This window comes from Paroedura picta, chromosome 5 (assembly GCF_049243985.1).
Source record: "Paroedura picta isolate Pp20150507F chromosome 5, Ppicta_v3.0, whole genome shotgun sequence".
NCBI classification, from domain to species: Eukaryota; Metazoa; Chordata; class Lepidosauria; order Squamata; family Gekkonidae; genus Paroedura; species Paroedura picta.
In genome coordinates, this window is record NC_135373.1 from 18,142,966 (window position 1) to 18,159,098 (window position 16,133).

The window sequence follows — 16,133 nt, forward strand, 5'->3', positions numbered from 1 at the left end:
GCGTGGACTAAATCTGATTGTGTGTAAAGTTAATCCATGCTGGGGAAATGACAGAGTTCCTATTCTGCCTTCTGTTAAGCTGTACCATTGGATGAGTGTTAATTCAATGCAGAAGCAAGAGGAGAAGTTTAGGAAGTGTCTTGAGGGTCACCCCTTTAGGCTAAATTGAGTCACCCTTCAGAAATAACAACTGAAGAGAGATAGTTTTTTAAAATTTGCAAAGGCTTCAACACAGCAGGGCAGAGGGCATACATGTTTAGCTCTTAAGTAAAGGTTACCTAATCAGAAAAGACTACATATTACATTTACAGATCTATAAACATTAGGCTGACATTTCACAATCTATCTAATTTGTTCCCCTTTCACCTCATCAATACTACTGCAGAGTACCTATGATATTTCCTCCACCAGCTTCCATGCTTTCATTGTTTACATATCCTCATCCATTTTTGTTTCTCTTAATATTTGTGAAACAGCCTTGTGGGTGGAGAGTGTCCGGCTGTCCAAGTTGAAATAGGGCCAATCTGATTGGCCCTGCCCCTAAAGATCCCACCCTCCTTCCCTGCATGCTAGCCACTTTGCTCTCAGACGCCTCAGCAAGCGTGTGTGAGAGAGAGACACACACAGAGACAGCCTTGCCAAACCGTAGACAAGCCATTATTACCTCCATAGCCCTGCTGCGAGACAGACACTGAAAGAGCTGCCCCAAACTGCTAAGGAGGCCTCTCCTGCAGGACAGGCATAGAAAGGGAGAGAGCTGCGCCTGCCGGTGTCCCCTGGGTCCTAGTGCCCTTTGCATTCTTAGTTGCAATGGGCTTTCTTGCTAGTATGACATAAATGTCATATAAATCAATTTCTTTCCATTCTGACGATATACACACTAGGTCAATTAATAGCAAGTCATCAACTCTGCATGTATAGAGCATGGGGGAAACCACTGTGTTTGGTGGGGGCTCCCCACAATCACTGGAACTAGGATGGGGGGGGGATAGGATCACTCACCAGAATTGTTTCTGTACCCTGTCTGGAGACCTGCCACCAGATGCACTTCATAGCAGATCTCCCATTTCCCGAAGACTGCGGTAACTTTGGGTCCTCCTCTGAGTAATTGTCCTGGCTGGTGGTGGTACTGGATGCCATGGCTGGGGCCTGGTGGATCTTGGCCAGTGACCTCTGGAATGCTGTTGATTCTTAGGGGAATTCCGCACAAGGACCAATTTCGCCAAATGTTTGCAATATGCAGAAACACTCTATTTAATAGTGGAATTTCATCATTCCGCATACCTTCAATTCTAGTGGAAAATTGAAGTCCCGGTAGCGGTCTATTCATTCCCCACAGGTTTCTGGTATCACTGGAATCGCAACAAAGGAAGCGATATTTTTCTGTGCTTCTTCCCGCCCCTGGCCGTCAATCAAACGGAACAGCCAAGGGGCTGTTGTGTTCACGCTCCTGAAAAGCCCCTTTTCCTTTTAAGAACTGTTTTTAAAAAATGGAAACACACCAGTTGCAACAAATATTTGTTCAATCATTGTTTCAGAAAGACCTTTTTTGCTGGCATAGGGGCTGGTGCTTAATCGTTTACATGCTCCTCAAGTAAACCCCCCCCCCTTGGGCGCGATTTGAGGCCGAAATTACGAGCAGTGTTGAACAAGGGGCTGTATTGTGCTTGGGAACTTTAAAGACACTTGCAGAAGGGAGCCTTGTTTCACTGTTAATCAATTCTGTGGAGGGACTTTAGCCGGAGAAGCCTTGCTCGTTTGTTGCTTTCGCCGGTCTAAGGGGGTAAAAATGGCGATCGCTTCTCCGGAAGTTCGGGGGCGAGAGCGGGGGAGGGACATTCTTTCTACCGCTACATTGAGAATGCACATGTTTTTCGCTGATGTGTTGCAGCTTGTGCTCAGAAGTGTAGTGTTTTTGTCAGGGGGAATCCACTTTTCCTGATTCCCTGAAAAGCGCTACAATGAAGCAATTCTTGTCGGACTGTTGCAGGAGTGTTGCAGATTGTGCGCAACATCATGCGGAACATTCAATTAATAATGTTTACCAAAGGTAAGACTTCTGCTACATTTAAGTCGTGCGGAATGGGCCTTAGGCTCCATCCCATGCTTATGTACTGCAGAAACCACTGGCTGAGCAGGAGCTTCCCCAGCCAGTTCTCTCAGGGTGGACGTTGTCTTGGGACATTCTGCCAGGAAACACCCTGTGCACTTACAGCCCACACACAGGCCACTCACCCACCACCATTCCTGCTCTGATGCATCCCCAGGAGCACCCTTATGGGGTTTAGGCTTGAGTTGCCCCTGATCAGCCTCCCCCTGATTTGTTCAAGCTGCAGTGGCACTGCTTGGCAATCCCTACCTTCTGGGTCTGGAATAGCCTGTCACCCACCACGTACCCTCTTTCGGGTGGTGCAGATGGCTCCGGCTGGGCTTACTTGGGGAGGGTCCTCCTCTGTCTGACGGCTATCCAGCCTCTGCTTAGAAACTTCCAAAGGAGGAGAACCCACTGCCTCAGACAACACCCTTTTACGACACTCATACAAGCATTTCTTCACCCTTTTCAAGGGAGCCACTAATCTGTTTGTCTCGAGCAGAATTACCAAGTGTAAATATGTGCAAGGAGATAATACTGCGGCTGAGCTTATTTTAACCCCTTTGCTACAGAGGGAATGGTGCTTCTGTTGAAACGCTGAAAGTCGATAACGGTATCCCCTGTGCAAGCACCGAGTCATGTCTGACCCTTGGGGTGACGCCCTCCAGCGTTTTCATGGCAGACTCAATACGGGGTGGTTTGCCAGTGCCTTCCCCAGTCATTACCGTTTACCCCCCAGCAAGCTGGGCACTCATTTTACCGACCTCGGAAGGATGGAAGGCTGAGTCGACCTTGAGCCGGCTGCTGGGATTGAACTCCCAGCCTCATGGGCAGACAGCTTCAGACAGCATTTCTGCTGCCTTACCACTCTGCGCCACAAGAGGCTCTAGAAACTTCAAAAGGACAACACCCTTTTACGTGCATTACAAGCATTTCTTCACTCTTTTCAAGGGCGCCACTAATCTGTTTGTCTCGAGCAGAATTACCAAGTGTAAATATGTGCAAGGAGATAATACTGCGGGTGAGCTTCTTTTAACCCCTTTACTAAAGAGGAGACGGTGCTTCTCTTGTGGGAACACTTGTACTTCAAAGGGCACAGCTGGTCGATTACTGCTTGCTTCAGCCTGCAGTCCGGAGGGGTTTTGCGCTTTTTTCCTCCACGGAAGATGCTGCCAGGGGATACCCAGGCTCCACCTGGAGGTTGGCAACCCCAGTTAAAAGCCCACGGCTGGTATACTACTGCTTGCTTTCAGCACTTCAGTCCTTTGCCCTTTTCTCCTCGACATTTCCCGTTTGGGGGAGCGGAGATGATGCCGGGAGATCCCCAGGCCCGCGCGGGAGTCTTCTGCTCTCGCTTCGCCTTGCGGCCCTCTCGCCGGCCGGCATGATTCGTCCAACGCGCAGACCCGCACTCCGCCTTCGCTCGGCCAAGATGAGCTCCGGCCCTTCCAAGAAACCCCTCCTCGTGCGGGGAACTCCTTGCCGTGGAGCGGCCACGACTAACGCCGAGGGATGGAGCGCTCGCTTTCGCTTTCGCTTTCGCGCCCGCTATAAGCAGGCCGAGGGAGAGCGAGCGGGAGAGAGGCGGCCAGGCAGGCGGCGGAGACCGAGGCGCCCGACAGACGCCGCCGCTCCCGTTTCCCCCGCAGGGAGAAGGTAAGACCTCCACGCGTGGCTCCTCGTGCAGCTGCAGAAAAAGGGACCCGATCCCCTTTTCGGAGGAAAGCCGCCCGCTTCGAACGTGTGAGCAGCTCTTTGGGCTCCCAGGCCGGTCGCTCCAACGTGGATCGGGACCTGGGCCAAGTTGGGGGGAACCTTCAGCCCCGTCGAGCCTCCTCAAGTTGGGGTAAAGGTTGTTCAAATGAAGAACACCCAAAAAACAAGCAGCCTATTTTGTGCGCATGTTGTTAAAATGCATTCTGTATTGGTGCATTCTGCAATTCCTGCGTCTCGTCCAGGGGGTCTTCTTTCCATCGTTTTAACCTTCACAACAGTCCTGTGAGGTAGGTTATGCCAGAAGGGAATGGGCTAAATCCCAGGGCAACGGTGGAAGGATCATGAGCTCCTCTGCAGTTCCTGGGAAGTGCTGTGGGGAGAAATTAATCCCAAGAAGGGGCTGCCGGTTTTGGGCTCCCCTTGATGCTCTGGGTTAAGATGATGCTGGTCTGGGCTCCCATTTCAAAACTGCTATGCAGGGATTTGAACCCACAGCCCATGGTGCCAGTCCTAACTAGTGACATGAAGAGACACCTTTATCTTATTAATTTTAAAACCTGAATTGGATTAATTAACTTTTGCTTTATTGTTATAATGTATTCTATTGCATGCTTTAATCTAATTTACCCCCCCCCCTCGACCCTACTGGGGAACGGCAGGCAGCAACAACAATAATAATACTTGTATATGTCTTATGAATCAATTCTTTCCATTCTGACGATGTGCAATGCTAGGTCAATTAATAGCAAGTCCTCAACTCTGCATGCATACTTCATAGAGCATGGGGAAAACCTTTGCCTTTGGTAGGGGCTCCCCAAAATCACTGGAACTAGGGTGGGGGAGGGATAGAATTACGTCTGTACCCTGTCTGGAGACCTGCCACCAGATGTGCTTCACTGCAGGTCTCCCGTTTCCAGAAGACTGCGGTAACTTTGGTTCTCCCTCTGAGGAATTGTCCTGAGCGGTTGTGGTGGACCTCTGGAATTCTGTTGGTTCATAGGCTTCATCCCATGCCGTGACCTCCAGAAAATGCTGGCTGAGCAGGAGCTTCCCCAGCCAGTTCTCTTTGGGTGGAAGTTCCCAGGAGTAGTCAACCTGTGGTCCTCCAGATGTTCATGGACTACAATTCCCAGGAGCCCCTGCCTGCGTTTGCTGGCAGGGGCTCGTGGGAATTTTAGTCCATGAACATCTGGAGGACCACAGGTTGATTACCCCTGCTCTAGGCTGCTCAGCCACATCCCCAGGAGCACCCTTATTGGTTTTAGGCTTCCGTTGTCCCAGATCTACCTCCCCCTGGTTTGTTCAAGCTGCAGTGGCACTGCTTGCCAATCCTTACCTTCTGGGTCTGGAATAGCCTGTCACTCACCATGTACCCGGTTTCAGGGGGTGCAGATGGCTCAGGCTGGGCTTACTTGGAGAGCATCCTCCTCTGTCTGACAGCTATCCAGCCTCTGCATAGAAACTTCCAAAGGAGGAGAACCCACCACCCCTTTGCTCCCCCTTTCACGACACTCACACAACCATTTCTTAACACTTTTCAAGAATGCCACTCATTGGTTTGTCTCGCACGGAGTTAATACTGCGGATGAGCAGTAACTTTGCTACGGAGCGTATGGTACTTTTCTTCTCAATAAGGTAAAGGTAAAGGTATCCCCTGTGCAAGCTCCGGGTGTAAGCTCTGACCCTTGGGGTGACGCCCTCCAGCGTTTTCTTGGCAGACTCAATACGCCTCGGAAGGATGGAAGGCTGAGTCAACCTGGAGCCGGCTGCTGGGATTGAACTCCTAGCCGCATGGGCAGAGCTTCCGACTGCATGTCTGCTGCCTTACCACTCTGCGCCACAAGAGGCTCTTCTTTTTTCTTCTTCTCAATACTTGTACTTAAAAGCCCATGGCTGGTATATTACAGCTTGCTTCAGCATTTCAGTCCGGAGGCGCTTTGCCCTTTTCTCCTCGACATTTTGCGTTTGGGGGAGCGGAGATGATGCCGGGAGATCCCTGGGGGTTGGCAACCCAGGGCCGCCCCATGAGTCTTCTGCTCTCACTTCGCCTCCTAAGGGACGCCTTCGCCTGGCAGCCCTCTTGACGGCCGGCTTGATTCGTCCAACGCGCAGACCCGCCCTCCGCCTTTGGCTCGGCCAAGGTGAGCTCCGGCCTTCCAAGAAGCCCCTCCTCGTGGGGGAACTCCTTTGGGAAACGGCGGTGACTAACGGGAAGGGAAGGGAAGGAGAGGGCGCAGCGCACGCTTTCGCTTTCGCTTTGGCGCCCGCTATAAGCAGGCCGAGGGAGGGCGCGGGGGAGAGAGGCGGCCAGGCAGGCGGCGGAGACCGAGGCGCCCCACAGACGCCGCCGCTCCCGTTTCCCCCGCAGGGAGAAGGTAAGACCTCCACGCGTGGCTCCTCGTGCAGCTGCAGAGAAAGGGACCCGATCCCTTTTTTACGGAAGAGAGATCCGCTAAGGGACTGGGAAGAATTCGGGGTGGCTGGAAACGCGGCCCACCTCAAACTCTTGGGCAGCTCTTTGGACTTCAGAGTCCAAATCCGGTAGCTCCTACCTGGATCGGGACCTGGGGCAAGTTGCGGGGAACTGGCAGAAGAACTCCCAAAAAACAACCAGTCTGTTCTGTGCGTCTGAGCATGTTGTTAAAATGCATTCGGTATTAGTGCATTCTACAACTACAATTCCTGAGGTACTTGCAGGAGGTCTCCTGTGGAGAAAAATTAATCCCAAGAAGGGGCTGCCAGCTTTGGGCTCCCCGTGATGCTCTGGGTCAACATGATGCTGGTCTGCGCTTCCATTTCAGAACTACTTTGCAGGAATTTGAACCCCCAGCCCATGCTGCCAGTCCTATCTAGTGACATGAAGAGATGGCTTGTAACTTATTAATACCTAAATTAGATGAATTAAGTATTTATTGGTTTATTGCTGTATTATATTGAATATTTTAATCTAATTTTTACCCACCCTGAGCCTACTAGGGAATGGCAGGCAATAATAATAATAATAATAATAATAATAATAATAATAATAATAATAATAATAATAATAATAATAATAATAATAATAATAATCTTATTGAACATGTTTCCAGCCTGCCTCATTCTGACAGACTTTAGAAGCAAATGCCTAAGGACGGCTGTGCCAGGAGTGTCGGTATAAAACTGTAATTAATAAATAAAAATTAATAAATAAGATTTAGTAGTAATAATGAAAAGGAAAGCCCTTCCCAGTGGTTTTTCAGACTATTACTAGAAACCTTTTTGTTATCTCACTGAGAAGTACTTTGGTCATTATGACAGTGTGCTAGCAAGTTGGTTTGTCTGCCGTGATCCATGGTCCTCTGCAGTGGGCAACCTCAGAAATGGGGTCCCCGTTCTTGCCGGTGCCTAGAATCTGTCAACCTGAGGATAGTAATTCCAGACTGGCTTGTTGTTGTTCGTGGCCCTGCATGTGGTAAGTAATTTTGTGCTTCCACAAAGGGTTGTCCTGCTGATGTTTCCAGATACCAAAATGCCCAGATGTTGTAGACCAGCCTTCTCCACTTTTGTACCTTTGAGAAACCTCAGAAAAGTTCTTCATGCTTTGAGAAACCCCAGATGTGGCACAATTATGCTGAATATGGCTGGGAAGCATGACCATGTACCCCCCCCCAGGACCCCTCCCCTTCATATCAACCCATAAATGTTTTAACAAATTTTAAAAATATGTTAAAAAGTTAATTACCTCCCATTTGGGAAATCCTTCCAGGGCCATCAAGAAATCCCAGGGCTTCACGAAACCCCGGTTGGGAAAGCCTGTTGTAGACCGTGGGCCCCTGACCTTTTTTAGCCTCTGGGCACCTTTGGGATTCTGACAGAGGATGGGGGGCACAGTCACAAAATGGTTACCTCAGGAGGTGGAGCCAACTGCAGAATGTCAGAGAGAGAGGTCGTGCATAACGCTAACAGTTACGCCTCAATGTTTTAGGTAGATGCTTTGCTTAATAGGAAGTGTTTTTAGACAAACCCCTTGCTGAAATGGGTGTAGGGAAGGGTGGTATAGAAATCTAAATATACAAATAAAACTCTTTTATTTCCTATACAGAGCTTCTGTTCAGTCAGACAGGATGCCTTAAGGGCAGCTGCTGCCAAAGCAATTTTTAAAAATCTTCACGGCCAGTCAGAAGACCTGCTGGGTGAAGCCCCACCAGGCCTGTCTACTTTCTAAAAAAGCTTGTTGGATCTCTGTCATAAGACAGTATAGCAGGGTTTTATCTGAACAGGCAGGCCTTGTGGGATCCTCTGCAGTGCCCAGGGATTCCGGAGTCAGGTCATGCCAAGACGAAGCTCTTCTGCTAGGCTTATGGTTGAAGCCACTTGAACAGTCAAACAGCTCAACCATCTTCCTATATTATTAACCCCCCCCCCGCCTTCTGCCTCCGGGTAACATCTTGCTAATATCACCGTCTTTATAATCTCTGTGTTGTTCTATTGGTGCTGATAGCTGTCTAATTGATGGTTTTAATATTTTGAGAGGGCCATTATGGTCTTATTAATAATCGTAATTTTTATTCTTATATTGTTTTAAATGTTATTCACTACTCTGAGATGGCTAGTTAGAAAGGGGCAGTATAGAAATGAAGTGGCTGGGTGGATGGACAGACTGATGGATGGGTTGGTTGGTGGGTGGAAGAATGAATGGATGGATGGATGGGTGGGTGGGTGGGTGTATGGATGGACCAATGGATGGGTTGATGGGTGGACGAATGAATGGATGGATGGGTGGATGAATGGATGGACAGATGGATGGGTTGGTGGGTGGAAGAATGAAAGGATGGATGGGTGGATGGACAGACTGATGGATGGGTGGGTGGATGCATGGGTTGGTGGGTGGACGAATGAATGAATGAATGAATGGATGGGTGGGTGGGTGGGTGTATGGATGGACCAATGGATGGGTTGATGGGTGGACGAATGAATGGATGGATGGGTGGATGGACAGACTGATGGATGGGTTGGTAGATGAATGGGCCGATGGATGGGTTGGTGGGTGGACAAATGAATGGATGGGTGGGTGGGTGGATGGATGGATGGATAGATGGACCGATGGATGGGTTGGTGGGTGGAAGAATGAAAGGATGGATGGGTGGGTGGATGGACGGACGGACCGATGGATGGGTTGGTGGGTGGATGGATGGATGGACTGATGGATGGGTAGGTGGGTGGATGGATGGATGGATGGACAGATGGATGGGTTGGTGGGTGGATGAATGAATGAAAGGATGGATGGGTGGATGGATAGACTGATGGATGGGTTGGTGGGTGAAAGAATGAAAGGATGGATGGGTGGATGGACGGACTGATGGATGGGTTGGTGGATGGATGGACTGATGGATGGGTTGGTGGGTGGACGAATGAATGGATGGATGGGTGGATGGACGGACTGATGGATGGGCTGTTGGGTGGATGGATGAATGGATGGATGGACTGATGGATGGGTTGGTGGGTGGATGAATGGATGGATGGATGGATGGACCGATGGATGGGTTGGTGGGTGGATGAATTAATGGGTGGATGGATGGGCTGGTGGACAGACCGATGGATGAGTTGGTAGGTGATCGTATGGTGTTGTATGTGGGTGGATGAATGGTGTAGTCAGCTGCTGTTGACTAGCAGGATCTCCCAATAATCAGTGTGCAAAGAGTGTTCCGTGAAGGCTGAAAGTCCTAATCTGTTCCTAAATGCTAGGATAGAATGCACAGGAATTCCACTTGGTATTTAATTACCTGGATTTCAAAAGGCTCTTGCTGATTCCTGGTTCGTGACCTTCATGGCTGGTAGCTACTAGCTCTCCTATTCTTCATAGAATCATAGAGTTGGGAGGGACCTCATGGGTCATCTCATCCAACTATGCAGGACACTCATTGATCATTGATGTTTTCTTGAGAAGACTGTGATAAGCTCTTTGTAAAAATGTTCTGCAGTTGCAAAACCGGAGCATCTCCAGGGTTCTACTTTAGAAGACAGGCATGTGAAACGTACCTGCTTAGTAAGGTCTGCTGTTCCTCTTTTCTCCTGCCCCGATGACAGGTCATCCAGGCTGTGAGCTATGGCCTCTGAAATCCATATGCCAAATCCTGTGTGCCTTATCGAGAACAGGGACAGGAAGTTGGTTGTCCATCAAGAAGCCCTTCAGCTGCTCTCGGGAATCCATCAGCCGGTGGTGGTGGTGGCCATTGTGGGGCTGTACCGAACGGGCAAGTCCTACCTCATGAACAAGCTAGCTGGCAAGAACTCAGGTGAGAGAAAGAGGGACGTCAGTTCATTCAACTCAGGGCTGCATCAGGGGAGGATGGGAGATAATTCAACGGTGAAATCCCTCAGATCAGCAGAATAGGCAGGCCTGTGGCCCTTGAAATCGGACTCTGCGTTCAGGACTCTTTTCCCTTAATTAGTACCAAGCGGGCAAGCCTGGGGAGGGGGTAGATTTAAACCCAGATTCCTGCATGATATACAATTCCAAGGTTGCAAGCTCTAATCCACTAAAGCAGGGTTCTTCAACGAAGGTTCCATAAAGCCCTCGGATGGTTGGCTGAATGAGTGGGAGTTAAATAATTCTGTGTGTCTATTTGTGTATTTATGTATATACCTTTAACAAATTTAAATGTTTATTACGTGATATGACCATATATGGTAATGTCAACTCCCAAAATGGCCAATGCTGGGCCTGGAGGGGGTGGGGAGGGGCCCTGGGTGGGCGTGTCCTCTGCTTTACAGCCGTCTTCTGCATGATTGGGCCACTTCTGGGGTTTCAGGGGTTTCTCAATGGTACAAAAGTTGAGGAAGGCTACACTAAATTATCACTTGGGGTACTGACTCTACTCAGTATGTAATTCGGTCCTTCTGTATCTTTTTTAAAGCCCACAGAATATAAAACAATCTTTTTTGTGCCTTAAGCAGATCCATAGCAAATATATAACTACATCCCCTTCCAAGAGGAAGAAACACCTTTGGGATTTCACTGGAGGAGAGGCTACCTTGGCGAAATCATTTTCACCTGTTTCTTTGCCCGTAAAATGTCAATATTTTCATGCACAGGTTTCCCTCTGGGCTCCACGGTGCAAGCCAACACCAAGGGAATCTGGATGTGGTGTGTTCCCTACCCTGGCAGACCGGACCAGACCCTGGTGCTTCTGGATACAGAGGGGCTTGGTGATGTGGAAAAGGTGATTTGGACATCTCTGGATGGACGGGATGCTGCACCTGTTGAACTTTTGTTGATGCAGGATGCTGCACCTGTTGAACATACCTTGAGGTGTTTCAACAGGAGGCCTGTGGGCACCTTAAAGGACACAAAAGAACACATACGCTTTTGTGATTCAGAGCTCAATTCGAAGCAGAGAAGGGACTGCAGAGAACTGAGTCATGAGTCAGTTAAAAAGGAAGTTAGGGTGATGTGTAGGAACCACCACTGCCAGGCACATTCTCAAACACTGCTTCAAAATGCATGTAAGGTGACAAAAACTCCACATAGCTGTGGGTAAAACAGAGGCTGTGCAAGGAACCGGAAAGCACTGAACGCTGGCATGAGTGTGGCTGTTGCGTAACCTTTCTGTGTCACCTTCAAGGGTAGTTCTGTCCCGTTGAATCATGGTGAGCTTTGGGAGGCTTTAGAAGAACAAGAGTTGGTTTTCTTAGCCCACTTTTCATCGCCTGAAGGAGTCTCAAAGTGACTTCCAGTTGCCTTCCTCTCCCCACAACAGACACCCTGTGAGGTAGGTGGGCCTGAAAGAGCTCTGTCAGGATGGCTCTGTGAGTTCTATAGAGTTCTGTAGAAGACCGTGACTGGCCCAAGGGCACCCAGCTGGTTGCATGTGGAGGAGTGGGGAATCAAACCCAGCTTGCCAGGTTAGAAGCCGCTGCTCTTAGCCACTACACAACGTTGTCTCCCTTTAAAAGTAGAATTCATAGTTACAGGCTATTTTCTTTACTGTTGCATCACCAGTGGTGGTTTCCCAGCTTTATTGTTTATTTAGATTTTTATACCTATGTCTCTGGGCAGTTTACATAAAACATCATGAGGTAATGACATGGAACATCACAACAACATCACAACAAATATATCAATCATAACATTCCTCCTACCTAGCCACAGGACCTCCATCTTTGCAGGGATTACTTTGGTTGAGCCATTTTGTCACCACTTCCAGGCAGCTGGCTAATGCTTCTGGGGGAGATTCAGGGCGGTCATTCATCAGGAGGAAGAGCTGGGTGTCATGTGCATATTGATGTCAACCCAGCCCAAACCTCCGCACCAGCTGAGCAAGAGGGCACATGAAGATATTAAATCGGATACGAGAGAGGACTCCTCCTTCTGTGACTCCAAATGGGAGCTGGTGACGGCTAGATACTTTCTCCTATTGCTACCCTCTGTCCGCAACCCTGGAGGAAGGAGATCAGCCATTTGAGGGCTGTCCCCCATACCGTGGTGTTGGCAAGGTGGTGAGCTAAGAGCTCATGCTCGACTGTGTCAAATGCTGTTGACAGGTCAAATAGTACCAGCAGCGCCGACCCACCTAGATCCAGCTGGCATTCAGGGCGACTACCGCTGTCTCTACCCCCTGGACAGGCCGGAAACCCAACTGAAACGGGTCAAGGGCTGACGTTTCCTCTAGGAATGCTGATGTTTGGTCCACGGCAGCCTTTTCAACAAACTTCCCCAGATGCGTTAAGTGTGTGACGAGGCGGTAGTTGTTAGTCAATGGCATAGGGATCTTTTGCATGGATTATCCAGTTGCAGTGCTTTGGGGAAGGAGTTCTTCCTCCTGTAGATGAAACACAAAAATCAAATTCAATTAGGAAAGAGCAAAGGCTGCCTAAAGGTTGGCTAAATTGGACATCTGAACCCACGCTTTACAAATACCTGGTACATTGGGAGGTAGGAACTGAGTCTGAACTCCGCCGTTCTCTGCTCTTCCGTTTGCAGGGTGATTCGCAGAACGACTCCTGGATCTTTGTTCTGGCCGTCCTCCTCAGCAGTACTCTGGTCTACAACAGCATCGGCACCATCGACCAGCATGCCATGGACCAGCTGCAGTATCCTCCTGAATCCACAGCCGCAAGCAGATCTCCTTATAGTTTTGCTTTCTGGGGGCCTCTTGCATTTGAAGTAGGCCACCTGGGCCTGTTCCGCACACATAGGATAATGCACTTTCAATGTGCTTTGGCAGCTGGGTTTTCCTGTGCGGAACAGATATACAGGCGAGCCATATTAGGTGGCAGAGTGCATATTTGCATACGTTTATATACATTACAAGATCTAAATATTCAAGATTCTTTATGGGTGGCTTCCAGGATAATCAGCCTCCCCTGGCCAAGGTTGGTTAACTGATGATTAGAAAACCATAGTGGAAGGTCAGGCTCTGATCCAGTTAAAAGAGAGAATTTGATCATGGGCAGCTTCTCTCAGCCCTCCCAAAATACACATCTATCAAAAGCAGTATCACCTTTCATGTCTGGACAGGCAGTTACATGCAGCTATGGAGAAAAGGCCAAGGACAGGTCTTGCCCAGTAACAAAAGCGAAATATGAGGTAGAAGTGGGGCCACATTTCCAAGAGGCGGGTCTCCCCCCTGTAATGAAAACCAGGTTGTTTGGTATCTTCCTGAGCCAGGTCAACAGTTACGTGACGGAACTGACAGAGCGCATCAAATTCAAATCGTCACCTACTGAGAATTCGGGGGCACTGGAAGATTCTGCTGAATACGTCCGCTTCTTCCCAACGTTCATCTGGGCAGTGAGAGATTTTTCTCTGCAGCTGGAATTGAACGGGCAGCCCTGCACGGACGACGAATACCTGGAGAATGCCTTGAAGTTGAAGATAGGTACTTATTAAGCCTGCAGGTTCGGTAGACACAGAGGCGGCAGTTCGAAAACCTTCAGCTCTTTATTAACTCCAACTCCAAGAACACCAAAAGGGAACATAGGAACAGGAACTTGCATACAGTTTTGCTAACCCATCAAAGAACCTGATTTGTCCTCATCTCAGGCTACCAATTGGCCCGTGAGTCCTTAGAACAAGCGTCAGTAACTGGTTCACTTACGATTCTTCATCTGCATCCTGTTAGCACAATTGAGCCCACATACATAATAGTGCTGTGATGGTTTTCTTGTTTTATCGTTGTTCACAACCACGAGACGGCAGATCCATGAGTGGCGGCGTGCAAATTTTAATAATAATAATAATGACCACACAAGTATGGCAAAGCTAAATATAGCATCTGTGAATTGCAACCTTGGCCAACTCTGGCCTCCCAGTTGCTTAACCCAGCAGGCTTTTTTGGGAGGTGGGGGCCTGCAGTGCATAACACCATGACATCCCTTCCAGTCACATAACAGGAAATGATGTCACATATCGCCAGGGTGTTGCAGCAGTCTCCTCAAAATGTAGGTTTGGGGTGGGTTGTTAGAGCATTGCAGGGAAGCATCATGTCATTTCTGGTTATGTGATATGAAGTGATGTTGACCCAGTTAATTTTCTCTCTCTAGTTCCTGCTCCTGTTGTACAAGGCAGTGTGGGTAGAAGGCCTTCTGCTAGAGCGGGAAACCTGTTCCTCTTATAACTCAGAGACGAGGGCTATAGGGCTATATAATATAGGTCAGTAGCACAGAACGTGTGTTGTTCATGAATTTAAACTATTCTTCTACCAATTTTCTACAGCAAAATATAAAAATATAAATATAAATAAATACATTTTCTGGCTGACAGCAGAGCCTCAGTTGATGACTGAAAACTCATGCCCAGTGACTGTAAGAAAATCCAGTCACAGTGAAAGCAGTACAACCTACCAAAGCCAACCATGAGGCAGCAGAATTACATATTGTTGTTGTTAGGTGCAAAGTCGTGTCCGACCCATCGCGACCCCATGGACAATGATCCTCCAGGCCTTCCTGTCCTCTACCATTCCCCGGAGTCCATTTAAGTTTGCGCCTACTGCTTCATCCAGCCACCACATTCTCTGTCGTCCCCTTCTTCTTTTGCCCTCGATCGCACCCAGCATTAGGCTCTTCTCCAGGGAGTCCTTCCTTCTCATGAGATGGCCAAAGTATTTGCGTTTCATCTTCAGGATCTTCTAAGGAGCAGTCCGGGCTGATTTAACAGTCGAAATGCCATTACCAGTTTGCCAAAAAACAGTCCCAATATCTTTGCACTACTAGATGCCTTTCCAGATTCTTCCATCTCCAGATGTCAATCTCTGTCTTACTCCTAGGTCAGTCCCGTGAGGATCAGGTGTTCAACCTGCCCCGCGAATGCATCCGACTTTTCTTCCCCGCCCGAAAATGCTTCCTCTTTGAACGCCCCACCAATCGAAAGAACCTCCACCGGCTGGAGGAGATGGAGGAGAGCGAGCTGGAAGCTGAATTTGTGGAGCAAGCGATCCAGTTCTGCCGCCACGTCTATAAGACATCCAAGCCAAAGACCGTCCCAGGAGGGCACGTTGTCAATGGGCGATGTAAGTCCTTGTAGCTCAGTAGTTCTCTGACCAGCACTGATGGTGGCTCAGGGACAATAGAAAAAGCTTGCAATCATTTTGGTCACAAGATCCACCCACAAGATGAATCCTCCTACAGAATGGCACTTGCAAGAGTTATTTATTGTATTTATATACTGCCCACTCTTGAGGCTCAGGGCGGTTTTTGTAAAACTTAGAGGAACCGGGAACGTGTATTTCTATCTCTACATCTTTCTGTCTCCTATTCTGTCCCACTCCTTCTCCAGATATGGGTTATATGTTTCCTAGATCCCACCAGAACCCAGTTCTTCATGAATGACCCGGAGGTCACCTGCTTGTCCCCCAAATATCGAGGCCTACTCTGCTTTCTTTTCCTAGGGAGGTTTTATACTACCTGCCTCATCCTGTGAACAACTATCTACAGGCCCTGTAAGGCGGAGGTCTTCTGCCAGGCTTTTGGTTGGGGCCAAAGTTAGTATTTCTCTGCCTACCTAAAACTTAGTGGAACAGGAAACATGTATTCCTATACATATTTTCATCTCTCCAATTCTGTCCCACCCCCTCTCCAAATACGAATTATGTGTTTCTTAGATCCCACCACAATCCAGTTATTCATGAAATGATCCAACGAGCACTTGGTTGTCCCCCAAGAATCAAGGCCTACTTTCTTTTCCTAGGGTGGTTTTATACTATCTGTCCGGTCCTGCGAACAACTATCCACAGGGCCTGTAAGATGGAGCTCTTCTGCCAGGCTTTTGGTTAGGCCCATGGCTCCACCATTGGTCCATCTATTTCACATTGACCACTCCCAAATATTCTTGAATTTCTGTGAAGAT

At 48.7% G+C, this 16,133-nt stretch overlaps 1 protein-coding gene across 3 annotated transcripts in view; it reads left to right on the forward strand.

The window, feature by feature from the left end:
* Positions 1 to 3,572: 3,572 nt before the first annotated feature.
* Positions 3,573 to 16,133, forward strand: part of LOC143837194 (guanylate-binding protein 1-like) — a 41,533-nt gene continuing 28,972 nt past the window's right edge. The window contains exons 1-6 of one of the 3 annotated variants that reach the window (XM_077336766.1): positions 3,573 to 3,748; positions 9,875 to 10,083; positions 10,883 to 11,010; positions 12,771 to 12,880; positions 13,466 to 13,668; positions 15,055 to 15,297. In XM_077336766.1, coding sequence (XP_077192881.1) covers positions 9,894 to 10,083; positions 10,883 to 11,010; positions 12,771 to 12,880; positions 13,466 to 13,668; positions 15,055 to 15,297 — 874 coding nt within the window. In that variant the 5' untranslated portion in view covers positions 3,573 to 3,748; positions 9,875 to 9,893. Of the gene's footprint in view, positions 3,749 to 5,973; positions 6,184 to 9,874; positions 10,084 to 10,882; positions 11,011 to 12,770; positions 12,881 to 13,465; positions 13,669 to 15,054; positions 15,298 to 16,133 lie in introns of those variants that run through there. The other 2 variants (XM_077336765.1, XM_077336767.1) reach the window with 2 other exon arrangements.